The 21,493-nt window shown below is 38.3% G+C and overlaps 1 protein-coding gene and 1 long non-coding RNA gene across 2 annotated transcripts in view; one reads left to right on the top strand and one right to left on the bottom strand.

Annotated features, from left to right (window-relative positions):
• Nucleotides 1–12,158, bottom strand: part of MXD1 (MAX dimerization protein 1) — a 29,753-nt gene extending 17,595 nt beyond the window's left edge. Inside the window, exons 1-3 of the mRNA XM_069068845.1 lie at nt 11,830–12,158; nt 10,589–10,688; nt 4,025–4,054 (exon numbers count right to left, since the gene is read on the bottom strand). Of these exons, the coding sequence (XP_068924946.1) occupies nt 4,025–4,054; nt 10,589–10,688; nt 11,830–11,905 (206 nt within the window). The 5' untranslated portion in view covers nt 11,906–12,158. The remainder of the gene's footprint in view (nt 1–4,024; nt 4,055–10,588; nt 10,689–11,829) is intronic.
• Nucleotides 12,159–12,629: 471 nt separating this feature from the next.
• The window catches only part of LOC138146790 (uncharacterized), a 27,871-nt gene continuing 19,007 nt past the window's right edge, over nt 12,630–21,493 (top strand). The window contains exons 1-2 of the long non-coding RNA XR_011164591.1: nt 12,630–12,886; nt 15,709–15,873. This is a non-coding gene — a long non-coding RNA (uncharacterized lncRNA). The remainder of the gene's footprint in view (nt 12,887–15,708; nt 15,874–21,493) is intronic.

Genomic DNA, 21,493 nt, shown 5'->3' with positions numbered 1-21,493 from the left:
GAGTCCGAATTTACCCAGAGGAGAGTTATGACATGCCCTGTATGACAGGGGTATACCTTCACACAACCACACCAAAAAAGGTGCGTCCTTTTTAACTGGCATTTAATGATTCTCTCTTTATCCTAGTACTCTAGTTTAGTAAAGTGTTCTGTTGATTTCTAAGCTAACCAATGACTTTTGACTAGGTATGTGAGAACCGAAAGTGCTATTGCACAATGGTCTTAAGGACAATCCCATATTCTCATATTCAGTTTGTCCTCTAAGCTCTACTAAAACATAGGCTATCAAGGCATAAACTAGCAGTAACATATTTTTGGAATTTAGGCACTGAACAATAAACACTTGATTTTTTTTTTCTCATCCCTTTTAAAGACAGATCAAACCTGGGTTATCACATCCTTCCAAGTACAGCACCAACCAGGCTAGTTACAGCAATGTTGCAACAAGTGACCCATGTGGGGCAGCCAGGTAGCACAGCAAGTAAGAGCACCGGCCCCAGTGTTGGGATGACCTGGGGATCGAATCTGGGCTCAGACACTTAGCACCCACCCAGAAACACCTGGCCATGTAACCTTGAGCAAGTTACTTAACCCCAATTGCTTTAAAACAACAAAAAACAAACAAACAAAAAAACAAGTGACCCACGTGACTTCCATTTACCACATTTTAGAGCAAGATCTGATTGTGGTCAAGGTGTGGAATAGTGTAAACATGTTATAATGCCACATATGCGGCCCTGTTGGGGGTGAGTTGGAGGGCAGAAGATATCCATTCTTTTGGATATAAGATCTGCAATCATTTACCAAGCTAAAAATCATGGAAGCCCCTATCAAAACCTGTAATTAATTAGGGTAGATTTGGAATAATCTGACCAAATTTGTATCCTGTACCAATGGACAGCCAACAACAAAAGCAAAGATGTTTGAGAGTAATGGAAATGGCTGTTTGGATCACAGCTTACTGAGTTCTTTTCCTAAACTATGCAATAAATCATTAAACAATAGGGTTAGAAGGCTCTGACAGAGATGATCTAGTCTAGTTGACTAATTTGAGGTAGATGTACATATATAAACTATTTAAGAAGGATACTTCTAGAATCTTCTTTAATCATCCTTAGAACTGTTTGAAATGAAGGATTCTAATTGGAATGCCTACCTATGGACTGGAATTTCAATTAAAAAAAAAACCATCATACCAACTTTTGTAAAAGGCTTCTCTTGCATTTCCTTACTGGTAAAAGGATCACACAATTTAGAGATGAATCTTATACATTATCTAGTCTAGTCCTTTCATACTACAGATGAGGAAGCTGAGCCCAGAGAAGAAAAGTGGCTTGCTCAGAGTTGGACAGGTAGTGCGTGAATATAGGTCTTTAACACAGTTTTTTACTCTATACCCTAGCACCTATGCAAAGCCAATCAATGTGATTTAAAATAGAGATGTTCAGGACAGCATCTCCATGGGTGGATTTTCTGATTAAGTAAAAACACTAACTGATTACACTAATTGATTATAGAATTTCCATGATGCTTTATAGATTTCAGTTTTTTAGAAATTTAAGTGCAACTGTGCTCTACAGTATGAAAAAAAGAAATAAATGCCATCTGCTACAAGCCATTTACCCAAATTACTATGTTCCTTAATAAGACAAAGACACTTCATTCTTTTAGTAACTCCTGAAAATACTAATGGCTAAATTCCCCAGAATTTACGAAGCCTAAATGGTATTAATAGGATTCAACTACCAGGCACAGGGAGATTCCATTAATAGGTTTTCACCTAATTTTTCAGGATGGTCAGATTTCAATTATCCACCCTAATGGGGGAAAGAAAATAGCATAAAAAAGTGACATCTAAACATCTGAACCAATGGCTCTAACATTTTTTTTTCTGGACCAGTGCTGTCAAAATTCAGCTTAGCCAAATTAGCTATGTTGATTTTCTACTTTTTTGTTGTTACTCACATTCTAGGGTTGGGAGCAGTGCAAGATTATCCTTTAGATAGCAATCATGAAGCAGAGGAATAGAAACAACATTATGGTGAAATATAAAGAATCTTGAATTTATATTCAAAATATTTGGGTTCCAATTCTCAGCCTCTTATTTACTACCTGTATGATGCTGGGCAAGTTGTGACCTCTCTGGGCTTTAGTTTGCTCATTTGTAAAATGAAGGGGCTGAACTTGATGATCCCTTAAGCCCTTTCAGCTCTAAATCTTATGTTTAGGCTTGTTTTGCTTGCCAAAAGGCAGATTTTAATGCCGTATAAAATAAATGTTTAACAGTTACAGCTGTCTAGAAATGGAATGGGCTGCTTTGGGAGGCAATGAATTCCCCTGTCACTGGATGTCTTCAATGGAGTTTTGACCATTGTCATTTGGAAGCACTTAGAACTAGCTAACACAACTACAGTTTCAGTTCTAGTTTCTTAGACAATAACTAGTTGTTATGTGGAATCTACAGCACACTATAGAGTAAAAAGGAAAGATTTGCAGTGAGTTAAGAGTTTTCTATCTGAAATTTTGAAAATGCATAAAAACCCCAAAAAGAAATCAAATTTCCCCAGTATGAACTAATAGTTATAGGTCATAACAGAGCTAAGAGAATAGGGGAGCAAAATAAAAAGATGAACATGCTGAGAATGACAAGACACAGATGATTTTTTCTTCTTGCCGTGGAAATCAGGACATATTTGAGTTTCTGGTTAACTATATATCCCTAAAGGGAAAAGCCTCAAGGTTTATACAAAGCAAATTAATGCTAGAAACTTTGACCATGGGCGGACTATAGTGATAGAGATAATACAATATAGTAGAAAGAACACAAAACTTGGAGTCCATATTTTGGTATTTATTACTTGTGTGACCTTGGGCAAAACATTTAACCACACTGAGGTCCAGTTTCCTAATCTATAAAATTTAGGTATTTGAAATCAATGATCTCCAAAGGTTCTTTCCATCTTTGAAATCTATGATCCTAAATCATTTATGTAAAACTGAATGACAGAAGATAGAAAGAGGGAGTCAGAACAGTATAGTGCAAAGAATCATAGGTCTCTGGAAGGCTGAGTCTCAGAAGAATTAGGTTCCAGTCCTACCATCACTACTTATTAATTGTACCACCTTGGGAATGTCACTTAGTTCAAGTTTTCTCATCTTTAAAGTTAGGATAATTATAGGTCTTCTCATCTCACAAGATTGAGGACCAAATGAGATAAGGCATATGAAAGCACTCTGTAAACTGTAAAAAGCTATAACATTAAACTAATATATTAGAGAAGTTCATGTGCAATAAATCTCAAACACCCTCATCTCTTAAGACATATGCCCTATTAAAACCTATAACATTCATCTTAGCTTGAGAGGCTAAAAAGAACCTTCCTATTCCCAAATCTTTCCTCTCTAGTGAGTCAAAGATTCTGATGCCTGTATATACATAGTAGTCTACAAACATTTATTATTAATTACCTGCTACATGCAAGGCATTAGAGATACAAAGACAAAAAAACAAAAACCAAATTGTTATATTGTAAAGTAGTTACACAGTAAATAGTAATGAAAATGAATGGATTATTATCATTAGATTCAGAGTGAAAGGATCTTAAGAGTTATCTAGTCAAACTCTTTTATTTTACAGATGAAGAAACTGAGACCTAGAAATGTTTAGTGACTTGCCCAACATCATAGAGGTGTAAGTAGCAGAACTAGTATCTGAAATGAGGTTTCCAAATCCAGGGCTCTTTCCATTAAAATAACTCCTTTTCTTATGGTCATTTGAAACTGGATACATGTTCATACATCTAGAGTGATATTAGCACAGTCCACCCGAAAGGCAGAGGATATAGCCTATATATAGATATATTTATCTCTATCTATCTATCTAGCTAGCTAGCTAGCTATATCCTCTCAAATCTTTTGTTAGAAGTAGAGGGACTAAGAAAGCAGTTACTTGTCAAACAATTAATGAAGTTTTTATCCAGACCCATTGTGTTTTTTAAGTCACACATAAAACACCCACAACTCACCTATTCTTTTCCATCTCATTGTGTGTTGATCTGAAAAGAAGGGAAAAAAAGACAGTAAGATTATTCTTGCCTAGAATGGCCACAGAAATATTACTATGTCTACCATTATAACCAGTCTACCGATTGCTAGAGCTAAAAGGGATGTTGAAAGACAACCAGTCTTTGTTCATTGTCACTATAGAGGAATGACCAGTTAGACTATTAGATGGGCTAGAAAAATGTATGCATTTAGATATTACTATGTTATAGAAACAAGAAAGGGGATGGTTTCAGAGAAACTTGAAAAGACTTGCATGAACTGATGCACTGTAAAAACAAACATTTTGAAAGATTTAAGAACTCTGATCAATGTAATAGTCAACCATTTTTCTGAAGGACCAATGATGAAGAATGCTACCCACTTCTTGACAGAGGTGATGAACTAAATACGCAGAATGAGATACATATTTTTAAACATGGAAATTTGTTTTGTTTAATTACATATATTTATTCCAAGAGTTTTGCTTTATTTTTCTCATTTTTTTCCAGTGGGGGTAGGATTGGAGGGAAAGAACTGAAAAATAATTAGCTTAACAAGTGTATGCAATCAGAATATTGTCCTAAGTAAAAGTAACAGAGTTATGAAGCACCTATTTTCCTTTTGGGAAAGCAATCAATTAAAAGAAAAGGACAAAGTATACTTGAAATGCTCTAATTGTGTCACTACCATGCACAAAAATCTTCAATGACAGAGGAAAGTTCAAAGTCCTTTGCCTATTATTCAAGGACCTCCACAATTTGAAACTACTCTATTTTCTAGAGTTATTTCATATCATTCTCCTCCACATTCTATTTACTAACTAAACTAGACTACTCTCTGTCTCCTGAGCTCATCTAGAGATTCCTTTCTTTGCTCATGATTTTCCTTAGACCTGCTGACTTACTACTCATTTTTTAAAGCCAAATTCAAAACCAGATTCTCTAAGAAGCCTTTCTTAATCCTCCATGAGGACTTACCCCCTCAGACTTCAAATAGCAATTTCCTTGTTACCATTATTGTACTTATGTAATACTGCATATTAAACTTATCTGTATGTATATCTTATTTCTCTATTAGACTATAAGTTCAATAAGGATAAATTGTATGTCTAACTTAAACTTTGTATTTTCCTCTAGGAGAGGAGTTTTACTGAAATGTGCATTAAATTCACAAAGAAAAATAACCCCATACAATATGTGAATTTAGGGTGGCATAATATTACCTATTTTCCCTAGGCTGAATGTAATACAACAGGCATTATTAGATCAGATGCCATTTGCTGGTATGAATTACATATTAATCTCAAGTTGTTTTACTTACATAAAAAACAAGTGGTCTTACTTTGACTAAATAATATAATTTGGAATAAATAAAACAAACTTCATAGCAATCTTACTTCTAGTAACATCACCAATATTCTTCTGAGTTCCTGCTGAAGAAGAGCTACATAATTTCTTTTAGTAAGGAGTTGAAAAATGCAATTTAAGAAAGATTATGAGCTTTCTCAATTAGTGATGAAGGTAGCTTTGCTACCAATATGCCCCACATCCTATGAAAGGAAGCATGTTACTACTTTACCACGCTGTCCTTGTTTAACCATCTCCATGAGATATAATTAATACTGCACAAGTGAATCCATGAGTTAATAGTTGTAAAAGAGCTTTCAGAACTTTAGATGAAAAGTTAAAGTAGATATAAAGTCCTAATATTGGTGTTCTTATAGTTGATCTTTAATAAAAAGGCATTATATGGAAAAGGTGTCTACAAATGTTATTAGAAGTCAACAGTCTCCTGAATATTCTTTCTTTCAATCTGGGATTCGAAGGAACTTCACTAGCCATCTGGCCCGAGGCCATCAGTTTTCAGATTAGGAAAGTGAAGTCAGAGAGGTAAGGTGACCTGCTCAAGGTCACAGAGGTGGTAAATGTGAAAGATGGGCTGGAATCCAGGTCCTGATTTCAAGTCCAGCACTTCCCTACTGTACCTGGATGCAGTAATTTCAGGGAGCTTTAAAGAATCATAAAATAGAAATTGAGTCTGACTCTGATATAGACTGTTACAAGAAAGCATCATGATAAACAAAAGTGGGGCAGAGGAGGGTGAACCTCAGCCTCTAGTCTTTTGGAGATGAGCACTTATGAGAGAGCAAGTCATACGGAATTAATTGGAGAGGACAAGAGACCACCCTCAAGAAGTTCATTCAAATTAGTTACTGACTTATTCTGTTCTAGTATGTTGTTGAGGTGACCTATGAAATAGGAAATTTCAAACCAAGCTTTAAAACTTATCTCCTAAAGGTCTCTGGGATATGAAATTTTAATGAGAATGAAAAGAAAAAGGAAATAAAGATTTTTGTTTTAAGATGATTTGTTTATCATCAAATAGATTTGTAGATATCAAAACTAATTATCCTGAAGGTTTTAATTCATTCAGTTTGTCATACATAGCCTTCCTTATTCCATTTTAAAGTGATGATCCAGATATTTATTTCCTAGACCAGCTAGCTGGATGGGCATAGTTTATAAAAATTTGTCCTGTGATAAAGACCTTTTGTTTAAAGCCACATGGCATTTTAACAAAGATAAAATTTTACATGGTTAGATTATGTTTTTGACTGTACATATGATTGTGATATGGCTACAACTGGGCAAGGTCCTCCTGTCTAGCTCAAAGGAGCTATACTTAACGGAGAATGGATAGCCAGAAAAGATAGAATCAAGAGAGGGCAAAGGTGGAGAGTGCCTGGGTGTCTACATGCTTTTCTGGTCATAGTGATTAAAAAGCAATTATATGGAATGTATGCATGTTAAATGTAAATTTCTTATTTATTTTAAGAGTCAAAAATGTAAATTATAGTCTGGATATCAAAGTTAAATTTTTTGCTAGAAAGTACATCTCCTTTCAGGCTCTGAACTTTTACAGAGTCGGAAAAATCACAGAAGTCTTGACTATGTACTTAAGAATGTTGCTAATACTATAAATTTTAAACTCTCAAGAGGGTCACTATTCCTAATCTCTAGCATATTTCATTTAGTCATTCAACAAACACTTTAAAAATGTTTATGTAAATGTACTGCAATAAAGGGAGACATGAAGATCAAGATAGTATCCCTATTCTCAAGGCTACAATCTAGAAAGAAGAGAAATAACAAGCATACAAATAAAAAATGATCATTTTGAACATAAATGTGTAAAAGGATTTATAAGCTGAATTGTAGTCATAAATGTTAACTGAGATATTCTTTAAAGAATTAAGATTCCCAAAACAGAACCCAAAGTGATTATTTCTGAGCTCTCTCCTTCTATACTTGCTGCTATGTAAACAACTTACTTATGTCAGCTTAAGAAATATATGACCTTTTCGAACATTCAATCTGATTATTGAAAAGTCTTGATAAATGTCAAATTTGTCCATTTAAAAAAAAGATAACATTGAAAAGAATAGCAAAGAATTGTAGTCCTATTACATTTTATGTAATACCTTTAACCATATCAGATACTTGGGAATATTCCTCAGTTACGGAAATACTCCCCTTTTCCAAGTACAATCAGTTGTTTTTGTTACCATCTTGAAATAAAGCTGGTTAGCAGTCTTTCACAACTATTTGTACACTAATTTTTTGAAAACTGCCTCACTTTAGCAAAGCATGTTCCCAAAAAAGCTCTGGTCTGCAATTAGAAAGAAGTAACTGATTAAAAAAACATTAATAGGTAAAAACAACCACTACATGTACTATCTTCTTCCTTTCATTCCAAAACTCTAAAGGCAGATACTGCCACTTCCAAATAGGACCAGCCAATAATTCTCAGTACTCTATCTGAACAGCTCTCAATGATCCAATCTTTACAATCATGCTTACTGACTTTGAGCAAGGCACTTCTGTCTCTGAGCCTCAGTTTCCTCATCTCTAAAATAAAGAATTGTTCCAAATGATTCTTAAGGTTTCTTTCCAGTTCTATCCTAAGATTCTGTTATTTAAACATTACAGATGGAATTAAACTTCAATTTAATAAATTCTTATTAAATACTATCTGCAAGGTACTAGGGTATGCTTGGTTAACCCCTGCATTTTCAATCCCTAGAAGGTCTGATATGCAGTTAAAACTTATTATTCCTGATAATTGAATAGCTCCTTTTTCATTACATGTACCAGGAAGAAAGGAACCCAGAAATAACAAAGATAAAGACCAATGAACATGAAACAGAAACAGCCATTCCACGGCCATGTAACACAGTAGTAATTTCACCCTATCACCTCATAACGAAAGCAATATTATAACCCTTACAAGGACTTGTGTGCAATACCTATTCAAATTAAGGGGTCAAACTACATTCCCTAGTGAAAAGTCTCACTGGTTAGGTAGGGCAATTATAGACACAGGTGACTAAGAAATGACCACATTTAAAATAATACAACCTGTTCATGCAATTGCTTGGTGCTATCTTCAGATTTAATTATATTCTCTTAGAAATCATTAATATGTCTATGCTTTCAGATACTACATATTTATTTAAGTAAGAATCATCCAAACCTCATGTCTCCAACTCACAAAACTGAGGATACCATATTTTCTGTGAAGAAAAGAATTAGGCCTACTAGTTAAGAATGATAATGGTTGCAAAAAATCTTAACCATTTATGAACTTGGCTTGAACCTGAACCCATATTATTTGTTTCCATTCTTATTCACTCCAGAAAAAATAGCCCTTTATGAAATCACAGTATGGGCAAGTGCCATCCTTAAGTATAATCTGTATAACATAATATATGGGTTGTTTCAAAAATCAAGGATGGACAAAAGCAAGAGCAATGCATGTGCATTTTCCTGGACAAATATAATTTGAAGACAAATACATCTTCTAAATATAACTAGGTAAAATCTATAGCAAAAAACATCCTCCCCCCAAAAAAACCCAAATACCAAACAAATGGCTGTTTTGTCATGAAATGTTTCATGGTTTTAATTCATTTCAATGAGCATTTACTACCTTCTATGTGCTAAGCACTGTGTTTGGTACTGGGGATACAAAAAAAACCCAACAAAATATTCTGAGGCTTACATTCTATTGGCCTAATTTCTTTTATGCTGTAAAAAATAATAGTACTAACTTATACTCACAGTATTTCCAGAAAACCAAGTGCTTTCCCATAAATGATTTCATTTAATTCATACACTATGGTTAGATATTCCAGTTTTGCAGATGAGGAAATGAGGTTTAGAGAGCTGAAGGAGGTTATTTGATTTATAATCAAAGCTACCCAATACAGTTGGATAAGTGGCAAAGGTGGTATTTTAACCTGTCTTCTAAGTCCTAGGTTCTTACTACTTTGCCATACCTGCCTCTTTATTTTGTATAAGCACCTTTTTCAAAGAGCCGTACATACTACCCATACACTAGCAGCTCTAAACTTCAAGTGCCAAATGAGGGAAAGAAAAATACCTAGTAAATACCAAATTTACTCTTAACATATCTTCCTGAATCAAAAGTATATAGCCCATGTGTGTGTCTCACACATCTTGTTGTTACACTTGCAACACAATAAGGCTAGAAAGGTAGCAGTCTACAAAATGATTGTTAGCTTCCTAGCCTTTAGTGGCTTGCACTATGCCATAGGGACTGTCCAAACAGAGCTACTCTAAGGAGCTATTCATGGGAAAAAAAACCCAAAACCCCAAAACAAAGGTAGCTAGAAAGTCACATGAATCTCTACACCAGTGACAGAAATGTCATTGTTTTTAATTTACTGGCTTGGAAGACATAGTTCAATGGGTCTATAAAAACAGCATTTCAGAAACTGCCCATTCAACTTTACAAACAGCAGGCTGAATCTAATTTGGATAAATTCACTTTCCAAGGAAATTCTTACCAATCAAGAATTACTGACAATTTCTGATCCCTACCCACACTGAAAGACTGAACCATTTTAATATTTTCTCCTGCCTTTCAAAACAAGACATATGCCAAGGTTTCAATCAGTAAACCTCCCTTCTATAGCTCTTAGTAGGTAGAAACAGTATATAAATCAGCAACCTCAAAAGAGAACCAGTCCATTTAATCTAAATGCCAAATGAGAAATTCTAAGACTTCCTATGCCAAATTGAATAATTTAATCTGTTTATAGGGAAAATAAAATCCTTCACAATGAAAACAAACCAAAGAAAGACACTGTCCAGCATTTCCAATTACAGGGAAGTTGCTCTGAATTTGCAGCTTTTGAAAGCATAGTATTGTCATTGCTGGTGCTTACCCCTCATTTCTTTTACACTCTTCCCCAACCCCCTTCCCACAGGGAGGTAAAACAAAACAAATAAATCTCCCTCCCCCCAAAACCACCTGGAGAAATCTAAATTCTCTTTTCCTCTTCCTCAACAAAAGAAATGCTTTCTCCATAGGCTTGAGGTTGTGCTGTACGTTATTGTATCATTGATATACACAGAATATATTTACAGGGTTGTAGTCACAACAGGCAATTGTATTCTGCAGTATAAGTGTACACAGAAGGGAGATAATGGACTAAAGAAGAGATATATTTTTCAAATCACCTGCTGCTGCTGCTATTCTTCTTAGATTTGCTCCTCCGTTTTAAGGCATCTCTGTCCTTGTTATTGTATGGTAACATGGAGGCATAACCATGTTCAGCTTCTAGAAAATCAGAGGATTCAGTCAGTAAATGATCCTAGATCGTTCATCCTCTCTTCCTCTACTTTCCCCATCCAGGACACGTCCCCACACTTGCGACAACCTCCTTTTATTATTATTTTTTAAAGGGATATGTTAAGACAAACAAATGAAAGTGGAATTCAGAGAACAATGAAAAAAAAAACCCTCAACACATTTTTTAAAACATGCTCCGAGTTTTAGGCAGGTGGAAAGGAGGATTCCAGATCCTCATTGTTGAAAAAGAACAAAACACACCACCGACGCTCAAAAAGCCAGATGTTTCTGATACTAAATACCTAGCAGGTTAGTGGTGTTGGAAATAGGAAAATGAAAACACACACACGTACACACACGCGCACACGCGCGCACACACGCACACACACGAAGGGTTCAGACAAACAGGATTCAGAGGAGTGGAGAATGGAGGGGGGGGGGCGGGGTAGAATGGACCTTAGGGCTGTAAGCGTGGGGAGAACGTTAGGGTGATGTAGGAGCGAGTCCCATTCGTGAGTGGGTGGTTAGCTCTGTGGGGGAGGGCATGTGGATAGGGAACTTGGCTTAGGTAAATCTAGGGGTGTCTCTACATTTTAGTGAGAGCTACAGGTCTGCTTGCCTCCCCAGGAGGAAGAAGGAGATGCAGCGCGCACCAGGCTACCCAGCAGCAGCTCCGTCTCCTCTTTCCCTTCCATTCCATTCATTGCCTCGTGGTGGGAGAGGGGGCCGCTGTGGGATGGGGAAGCCCCCACCCCCACTCCCGGCCCCGAGTTGAGGGGGAGGTTGGGGAGCTCGCGGTATTGCTCTCCACCAACAACCCTAGGAGCGGTCAGGGCTCCCCGCCCCCACCAGGGCTTTGCACCTCAAGATCCCTCCAGCCAGCCCTCCCTTGCTCGTGCGTGTCCCCCCTTAGGCCCCGGGCACCCCTCCCCGACCGGGGCTTCGGGCTCTCAGGGCTCCGCCCCTGTGCCTGCCCCCTCATCCCCGTGGCTGCCCCCTCAGTCTGCCTGTCCCCCTACCCCGTGGCTCACTGCCCCCTCAGTCCGCCTGCCTTCCCTACTCATTGGCTGCCCTCTCAAACACCTTCCACCTCAGGCCCCCTGCGGGAGTCCTCCCCGCCCCCGTGCACCTCGCTCTCGCCGCTCCAGGTAATCGGCTGCCTCCAGCAGCAACTGGATGTTCATCCGAACCGCCGCCACCGCCATTCTGCATCCACCGGGGGCCGGAGCCGCGGGACCAACCCCCAGCGCCCGCGGCCTCGCTGCCCGTCCGCTGGACAGACGGTGAGATGGTCACCCCAGTACACACACACCAAGCCGGGGACCACGATCCCTGGGGGTCGACCAAGGGGCGACAGAGACACCGATACTGTGACAGGACCAGGAGCGGAGGCACTGCCACCTACACTGCCGAGTGTTTATCTCCGACTCACCCCCTAGCCACCCCCCCCAAGCTCCTTCACTTGACAGGCCCGCCTTGGCGGCCGCCCTCATTGGACACGAGGTTAGACGCCCCGCCCCTTCGCTTGCCCCATTGGGGTAGGGCACCGTGGCACCGCCCCGGGGGCTCCGCTCCTCGCTCTGGTTGGGTGAGCTTGACAGGGCCCCGGCCCCACCCCCCCAAATTCCTATTGGGCTACCCATCCCTATAACTCCGCCCCACACTCCCCTTCCTAAGTTTTCATTGGTTCAGAGACCCGCGACCGGGCCCCCTTTTCACTTCATTGGCATTGGCCAATTACTATGGAAGACACGCCCCTTCCTCTATCTACCATTGGCGAATCTTTCTTAAACATCCCCGCTACGATGATGTCATCCCTTTCCTCTAAGACAGGTAAAACTTGAGTGGTTGAACAGTAAATGCCCTCCCATCTTTATTCTGTCCTTTCATTGGTTGAGAAACAACACGTCCTGGGGAGCAAAGCAGTTTCATCCCTTTTTTACATAGACCCCGCCTTCGCGAAGGGTAGCGAAACCAGAGTAGGACCTGTTGACTAAGTCCCACCCCTCGGGAAAACTTGCCGTCCTCTCTTGGGCTCCTAGAATGTTAGGGATCACTTCACTCTTGAGGTTAAGTAAGTCAGAACCTGCAGCATGCTATACCACGGGGTTTGGGGCCAGGTGCCAGGCAGGGACTAAGACCTGGGGACTGGGGATGATCGCGCGGACCCCGAGAAAGGATTCAAGGTACGCTTCTGGCCGAGTCTTCGTGTAGCCCTTTGCCCCGAGGCTAACTTATACCGATTTTGCCGGGATCATCTTTCACTTTATTCCTATAATTCACAGGACCATGGAATGCTTGAGTTTCACTGAATCATAGAATGTTAGAGCTGAAAGGACCATATTGTCTTGGGACTTGTGGGGGGCTACTTCATCCTAGAGATGCTGTACCTTTAAAATCACCGTTATCATGGAGATTGTTGTTATCTAAAGGAATAAAATACAATTTTGCATTTAGCTAAATTGAGTAATTTAGCTCCAGGGGGAAAATGGAAACACTGCTGGGGTTAAGTTTCTTAACTGTTAGAACAGGCTCTTTTCTCCATCCTTGCCTTCCAGTAAAAGTGCTAGGCTCCCATGGTGTGAAGCCAGAGGATCATAGGCTTTAGAACTGGAAAGAATCTCTAAGGTCCTTAGTTCTGAAACCTGGCGAAAATTAAGCTTCAGCAGAACACAGAGTGAGCATTCAGGGCCCTGGCAGAACATTCCTGAAGCACCTGCAATTCACACAGTCTGTACTGTCAGTCACAATGCCTACACAACTCAAACTGCTTTCATATCTTCTCTTGCTATCATGTGTGACAGTGATCATTTGAAGTGTATCACATGATTATTGTGCATAGGGAAGGGAAACAAATGCTTATCTGTCAAATGCCTCAGCAAGTAGGCCTACTGCCCAAACATTTTGCCAGAACTGGAATTGGAGAATGGGGGGAAGAGGGAATGTTGTTAAGCTGCACTGAAACCAAACTTCAGTCTGAATTTTACAGTATCACTCCAGTTCAAATCTCCTCCCTTAAATATAACAACCAAACAACCCCCTCAAACAAAACAAAAACCCCTAAAAACCAAATGTCCCAAAGCAAGCTAGAAGTAAAATTTCCAGTAGTGTCTGCAAATAATTTTCCCCTTTATAATGCTGAGTGCAGAGGATACTTTTAAGGTTAAGGTTTGGAAAGTTATTAGTACTTACAAAACAACCTAAGACATGGATTTTGATCCATCTGTAGATTCTGTAGGTTTCCTGAATTATAAAGTAAAAACTTCAAAATAACTTGTCTCAGGACATACCTGTAACTTAAAATCTTTTGGCATAAAAGCAATATTAATTATAAATAAAATGAAAACTTAACATTTTCCCCTAGACAGCTAAAAAGTTCATTTATACTACTTTGGTTAAGAATATAAAAATGCCTGTGAGATGAAAGATGAAAAGTAAGAGATTACTAGCTTACTATCTCTTCTCTATTTAGACAAGAGGGAAGGTGGATCCTTGGAAATATAGGAATCAGCAGCAAAGCTTAAAAAAGAGCAGACATCAATTCCCAAACCACTGGATGACCAAGAAAAGTTTTTCTAAGCTTTGAATAATTTCACTTGTCAAAAATTTGGACAGTTACGATATTCTGGACACACACACACACAACAAGCAGTCAAGGGATAACTTTAACCATCCATGAGGATGTTGAAAAATGTTTTTTTTTTTAAATACTTCTTTTTTGTGCATGTTAATAAACTTGTAGTCAACCTGACTGGAACAAAAACACAGACACTCAAAATGGAAAATAGAGGGGCAAAGTCTAAACCCAAATTGGGAAATTTAAACAATCCCAGGTCTGTATAAACCACAAACTAGAAAACCAAGTTTAATTAAAAACAAAAACAAAAACAAGAGGACTGAATCAAAGCAGGTAGTGCTTACACTCCCTGTTTAATAATATTACTCTACCTGCAAAAGCTAGAAGTTCCACAGAGAGCTTTGGAAGGTATGTGGTGCCATCTACTGGAAATGAAACAATATAAAATGTAAAACATGATGGAATCTCTCCACCTGTTAAATTATTATTCAGAAACAAAAACAATCTTATAGAACCATTACAACTAATCAATTAAGATTAATATGAAATAAACTTAAAAAAATACCCTCACAGCATACAGAGGAGTCTTCATATTTCATTTTGGTATTTATAGTCTTAACATTTTGCCTTGGACATAGTAGGCACCTAATAAATGTTTTTCAAACATTTGTTTAATTTTAAGGTAAATTAAAAAGTATATAAAAATAGAAGGCAGCGGTGATGACGAAAGCAACCTTTTTATAATGGATTATTTCAAGATATCTGAAAACCACTACCTTCAAGTAGGCTTAACTAAACAGGTTAAGAATTATAGGATCTGAGAGCTGGAAGAGACCCTTTGTTTCTAATATAAACTCTGAGTCAATATAGGAATCTTTTCTTTAACATATATTAAAAATGGTCATCTGGCTTCTGCCTGAATAATTTTGATGTCAGCAAGTTCACTACTTTGCAAGGCAGCCCATGCCATTTTCAGAGAGTTGTTAGAAAGTTCTTCCTTATATTAAGCTGAAATTTAACTCCTACAGTTTTGACCCACTGTTTCTACATCTGTACTCTTGAACAACCCAAATATAATCTGTTTTCTTCTGCAAGTCAGGGCTTCAAATATTTGAATTCTATTATAATGCCTAACCTAAGTTTTCTTTTACAAGTAGGGCTAGCCTTACACAAATGCAAAGTAAGTGGCTGCATAATGTAATGTGATGTTAAGGATCTCAAAATGTGATGTTAAGGATCTTATGCATAAAAATATCATCTTAAAGATCTTAGTCTGGGATTTAAGACCACTATACATATCTTCTTTTCTGGAAAAATTCACATTTTAGAATATTCTGTTCCACTATTCTCATATATTGATGGATTTGCCTTTTTCAATGGTGCAGGTTGCCACTCATTCATGTCTTCTCTGCTTGTGCTATTCTCTTCCAGATTTCTTCCATAAATCCTTCATACAGGATCTGTCCTGCATACTGTAGGTATCTGCTCATTCAAAGGATCAAAGGATCCTAGGTTTACAGCTGGAAGAGACATCAGGAGCCATCCATTTACTACAAATCCCATGTTTTGTTTTAAAAAATATTATCATGAAAAAAGGTGAAGTATCAAGAACAGAAATTTAAAGCTTTATTACAAAAAAGTTTCTAGAAATTCCAATATTAGTGCAAATAGTAAGTGAACTAATCAAGTGAATAAGAATTAGAAGTTTGAGATCTACAAAAAAAAATCATATTTTGAACATTATGACTGCTAAAGAAAACTCACAATGCTAGCCTGTATATTGTACATCTATAGCTGATCTCTGCAGTATGTAAGCACATCATTGATGATTCTTGTTGAAAAAACAAGTTTAAAAACCTGCATTAATATATGCAACTATTGGTAGCAAGGCACCCTTGATTCACCATGTATCCTGATTTTTTGGTTGTGGAAAATATCATCATTGTCGACATGTGCCTAAACGAGGTATTAAGTTAAGGAGGCTACCCATTACCTAATACAGAGTAGTGAGAATAATGTGTCTCTACAATGCTTTAAGGTGTTCAAAGTGCTTAGGTAAGGATCTTCCAACTATCTGGGCATTTGCTAGGAGTCTGTTAAAAGCAGAGCAGCTGATAAACTCTTGAATTACATTGTTGATCATTTCATCCCTTATAATTTAGAAGAAATTACTGGAGAACTGTTACTTTGTACTTAATTCTGACCAGTAAAAAAATAGTGGGTAAAACAGAAATGACAAGAATCTTAAGAGTGACCATATTATCATTATATACTTCCTGATGGTACATGACAGGAATGCTGGGCATAATCTGACATATACCATAGAATTTAGAAAAGTAGATTTTTAAGTTTAGAGAAAAGATAGGTATGATGACCATAATTTTTACTTCCATTTTCTCCCTTGCTGTTAACTTTTACTTACATGCAGCTCCCAGATTTCTCAATGATCTTAGCAACTGGCTCATGGTTCTTTTCTCTACCTTGTCCCCTGCCATAATTTTCAATATTCATGAACGTCCAAAACTGAGCTTATTGTCTTTCCACTTAAACTCTTCTTTGTCTTCATTATTTCTAGCAGAGGCACCACCAATCTATTCAGTCACCAGTGTTTAAGTTTGGCTTACCTTTGACTTTTCCCTCTTTCACCTCTCCAATCCAATCAGTTACCAAGTCTTGTTGATTCTAACTGCAGTATTCCTCAAATCTATTTCCCCTTCCCTATTCCCATTATATCGGTTTCTTATGGCATGGTTGCATCACCATCTTCTAGACACTCTAGTTTAAAATGAAGCATTTATTTCCATATGTGCACAAAGCAGCCATAATATACAATGTGGAGACAAATTTGACCTGAGACTTAGAGGGATATAACAAGATGACTCATGGCTGGAATATGACCAGGGAAGGGTACCCTTGATTCAAAAGGAACAGGTTAGATAAAAAGGATAATGGAGCAAAAGTATATATCTTGATTCATTCTTGACTTTTTCTTCTCCTTCATCCCCTTCTATCCAATAAATTGCCAAGTCATATTGACTCTACCACTATATCTCTCACATTTAGCCACTTATTTCTACTCACAGAACCTTAATCCTAGTTCAGGCCCTCATTACCACTCACATGGACTACTTCAATAATTTCCTACTTGGTTATGCTGCCTCTATTCTGCCTTTTTTCCAATTTGTCCTCCATAAGCTGCCAAACTGTTATTCCTTAATACACAGACCCAACCATGCCATCTTTTACTCAAAAATTTCTGACCCTTTCCTAATAAGATACAAACTCCTCAGCCTAACATATTAAGTCTGTTTATAACTTAGCTTGCATTTTTGTACCTGTCTAGTCTTATTTCATCATGCAGTTTTGGTTATAGTAAGACTGGCCTATTGGTTGTTTCCTGTGTACAACATTCTCTCTCCTATCTGTGACTTTGCACAAGAGGGGTCTCCATATATAGAAAGCATTCTCCCTTCCTCCCCTCTACTTCATAGAATTCTTACCTTCCTGAAAACACGAGTGAAGTGCTACCTCCTACATGAGGCCTCTTCTGATCTGTCTTCCCCTCTTATAAGCAATTCTTTCCTTTTTGAAATAGTTGTTGTTCAGTTGTATTAAACTCTTTGTGATCCCATTTGGGGTTTGCTTGGCAGAGATACTAGAGTAGTTTACCATTTCCTTCTCCAGCTCATTTTACAGATGGTAACTGAAGCAAACAGGGTTAAATGACTTGCTCAGAGTCACACAGCTAGTAAGTATCTGAGGCTGGATTTGAACTCAGGAAGATATCTTTCTGACTTCAGGTCTCCGGTGCTCTATCCACTGTGCCACCTAGCTGCCCTTTTTGAAATTACTTTGTATTTATTTACTTGTATAATGTTGTCCCCTAGTAGAATGTAAGCTCCTTGAGGGCAGGAACAGATTTGCTTTTGTCTGTAGCGCCTAGCACAATACTTTGCATATTAAGTAAGTGCTTCATTAATGTTTGCTGAATGAATTAATGAAGAAATATTCTTGGGCAAAACTCTATGAATTAATGGGATGAGAGAGATGCTGGAATTTGGATGTAATGGAGGAAAAAATAGAAGCAGTTATAACAACTACACTTCTAAAAATTCCAAGAACTCTGGCTCTGGAGCCCTTTCCTACATTCCCAGGTTTAATGTGGCTATTTTGGTTAATCGTTTATGTACATCATATTCTAAGTCCTACCAATACAACACTCTCTAGCATCAGATCATTCAAGTCATTAATCCAATTAACAAAAGCATTTAAGTTTAAACACACACACAGACACAATTTTCTGACTCCAAACAAATGAGTACACATTTTCTATACAAAGTGGTGGTTCAAACAGAAACTTCCTGGGAAAACTGCCCCTAGCACATGAGAAGAAAGATAAACAAAATTGCCCAGGCCTCTCAATGTGCCCTCAGTGACCACTTTAGAAATCTGCTTCTGCACTGGCTCTGGCAAACTCCAGCTCCTTTTGCATGAAGTCAATTTTCTGGGTCCTCTGAGTGTAGCTATAGTGGTGTCATCTTCTACTTAAAAGACTGTGGCCCATGACATCCAACTACTTCAGTTTACCTCTGCTTACAGCTGCTGAGGCACACTCTGGGCCTCTCCTTTTGATGCAGTCCCCTTGTTCCCCTTGTCTCTCACTTACATCTATTTCCCAAGCTCTCCCTCTTCCCACCCCTTTTCATCTTTTTCCATATTTGGGCCACCTACCACAATACCTCAACCCCAATACAAGTCTTCCAGGAATCTGACATCCTGGAGCTTTCTGCAATGAATGTTAGTCCCCTTGCTTCATAACTGTGGGGTAACTGAAGCTGTATTGGGGAACCCTCATTAAAGAAGACTCACCCCATTACTCAGATAATGTAAACATTTAATAAATGCACTTCCTTCCTCCGTTTCTTTCAGTTTTCAAACCACTCACCTAGTAGGAAATGGATGACTTTGTAGGAAATGGATGACTTCATAGAATCACAGAATTTGAGTTGGAAGATATCTAAAAGTCATCTGGTTCGGTCCACACCAGGGACAAGAATCTCATCTACATCATCTCAGTAGTCACATAATGAAATCTAAGTAGATCATAAAGCTGATAAGAAATCCTGATACAGGTTGCTCCCTGATGTGGGGTGCTTCAACTCAAGACAGTTGTTGGGCTTTTCTTTCTATAGAAAGGGCAGTTGATAGAAGTTATTTTTCTTCTATTCTGACCTGACCCCCCCCCCTGCTCTGGCCTCCCTTCCCCTTCTTCATGGTTTAGATCTTATACAAGTTATTGTACAAGTTCCATAAGGCTATCCTCCACCTGTAAATCCCCTGCCCCTTTGTCCTTCTACAGTTCTGCTAATCCATCAGGCCCACCATTTGCTTTCTCAGATCCCACTCCCGAGCAGTTAAGTGCTAATAGAGTAAGTCATGGCACCATGATGACTGGGTCTACTACAAATTCATGCTATTCTATTTCACCTATGACACTCCCCACATTGGCTACTCAAAACCTTGTCCTCTCTCAAGTTCACTGCCCACAGGGTGCCCTAAACATGCCTTTACCTACTGTTTGACTGAAAGTGAGGCCATCCCTCCTAAACTCTTCCATCTTACCTCAGAATCTTTCTCTCTCCTCTCCTCCTCCAGGCTCAGAGGATAAGATGGATAAGATAAAGAGGATGCTCCTCCTTTCCAGTGCTCACTCCTCCACTTCTGCTCGTAATTCCATCTCCCATTCTCCTCCAAGAGCTTGCCCAATGAACATTCCCTTTTCCCTTATTTTCAGTTTCTCCTTGTCTACTTGATTCTTCCCCAATCCCTAGAAACATGTTCAGGTCTTCTTTATCCTTTAAAAAACCAAAAATTCCCTTGACCCTAGTCAGCTGGTTAATCTGTCAGTCAACAAGCATTTTATTAAGTATTTGCTTTATGTGTTGTGCTTTATGATAAGCACTAGAGATATCAAGAAAAGCAGAAGTCTCTGCTCTCCCATTGTCTCGTACCATCCTAATATTGGCTTTTTCTTTACTGCTAAATTCAAATCAAATGAGATAATATTTGTAGAGTGCTGAGCACGGTACCTGGCACATCGTAGGTTAAGAGAGGCTTGTTCCCTTCTCTCCCTAAACTATTATAAAGCTGTCTATACTCACTTCCATCACTCCTTCACCCCATTCAACTCTTCTTTCATTTCTGAATTCTCTACCATAGGGAATGATCATCAGATTAGGAACTATAAAATAGAAAGAGATGACAGAAAACTAAAGGTAGGATAGAAAGGAATGAGCATTTATAGTAAGTATCATATATAAGCTATATGAGACCTAATGTGCAGCAAGCACTTTTTACAAGTATTATCTTGTTTGATCCACACAACAACCCTGCAAAGTAGATACTATTATTACTCGTATTTTGCAGTTGAGGAAACCAAGGCAAGCAGAAGTTAAGTGCCTTTGCTCAGGGTTCTATGGTTAGTGTCTGATTCCAGATTTGAACTTTTATCTTTCTTATTTCAGAAAGTCTGCGAGTTTGTGATCTCTGAAAAAAATCACAGCGAATGGCAAAGGGGCTAGAGGACTGAGGACCAGCAAATGTCCTAATTTTGAAAAAAAGGGAGGAGAATAAGCATTACAGTTATCTACTATGTGTCAGACACTGTGCTAAGCACTACACAAATATTCTCATTTGATCCTCATAACAATCCTATGAAGAAAGTTCTGTTATTATATCCATTTCACAGCTGAGGAAATCGAGGCAGAGGTTAAGTGACTTGCCCAGGGTCACACAGTTGGTAAATGTCTAAGGCTGAATTTGAACTTAGGTCTTCCTGACTCCAGGCCCAGCATTCTATCCACTTTGCCACCTACATGCTAAAAAAAGAGAAAGAAAGTGGGTTCTTCAAACATAAACACGTGAGCCTGACAAACCTGGCAAAAATCTACAATATATTAATAAAAGGGACATGTGTGGACACATGGAAAGGCAAGTAATCAGTAAGAGGCAGCATGGGTTCACTATGAACAAGACACATAAAACAAACTTCAGTTCTTTTTTCTGACAGGATATGGGACTGAGCAGATAAAAAATGTCTGAGTAGAGCATACCCAGATGTAAATTTAGCAAAGCATTTCAGAAAGTCTCTTATGTAACATCGAAAAAGAGTGAGAGAGAGAGAGAGAGAGAGAGAGAGAGAGAGAGAGAGAGAGAG

Source organism: Petaurus breviceps, unplaced genomic scaffold, assembly GCF_028583685.1.
Source record: "Petaurus breviceps papuanus isolate PSGF00001 unplaced genomic scaffold, PetGlider_PUasm1.0 90775, whole genome shotgun sequence".
Classification (NCBI taxonomy): domain Eukaryota; kingdom Metazoa; phylum Chordata; class Mammalia; order Diprotodontia; family Petauridae; genus Petaurus; species Petaurus breviceps.
Note: the sequence above shows the minus strand (reverse complement) of the source record. Positions and strands in the feature narration are given on the sequence as shown.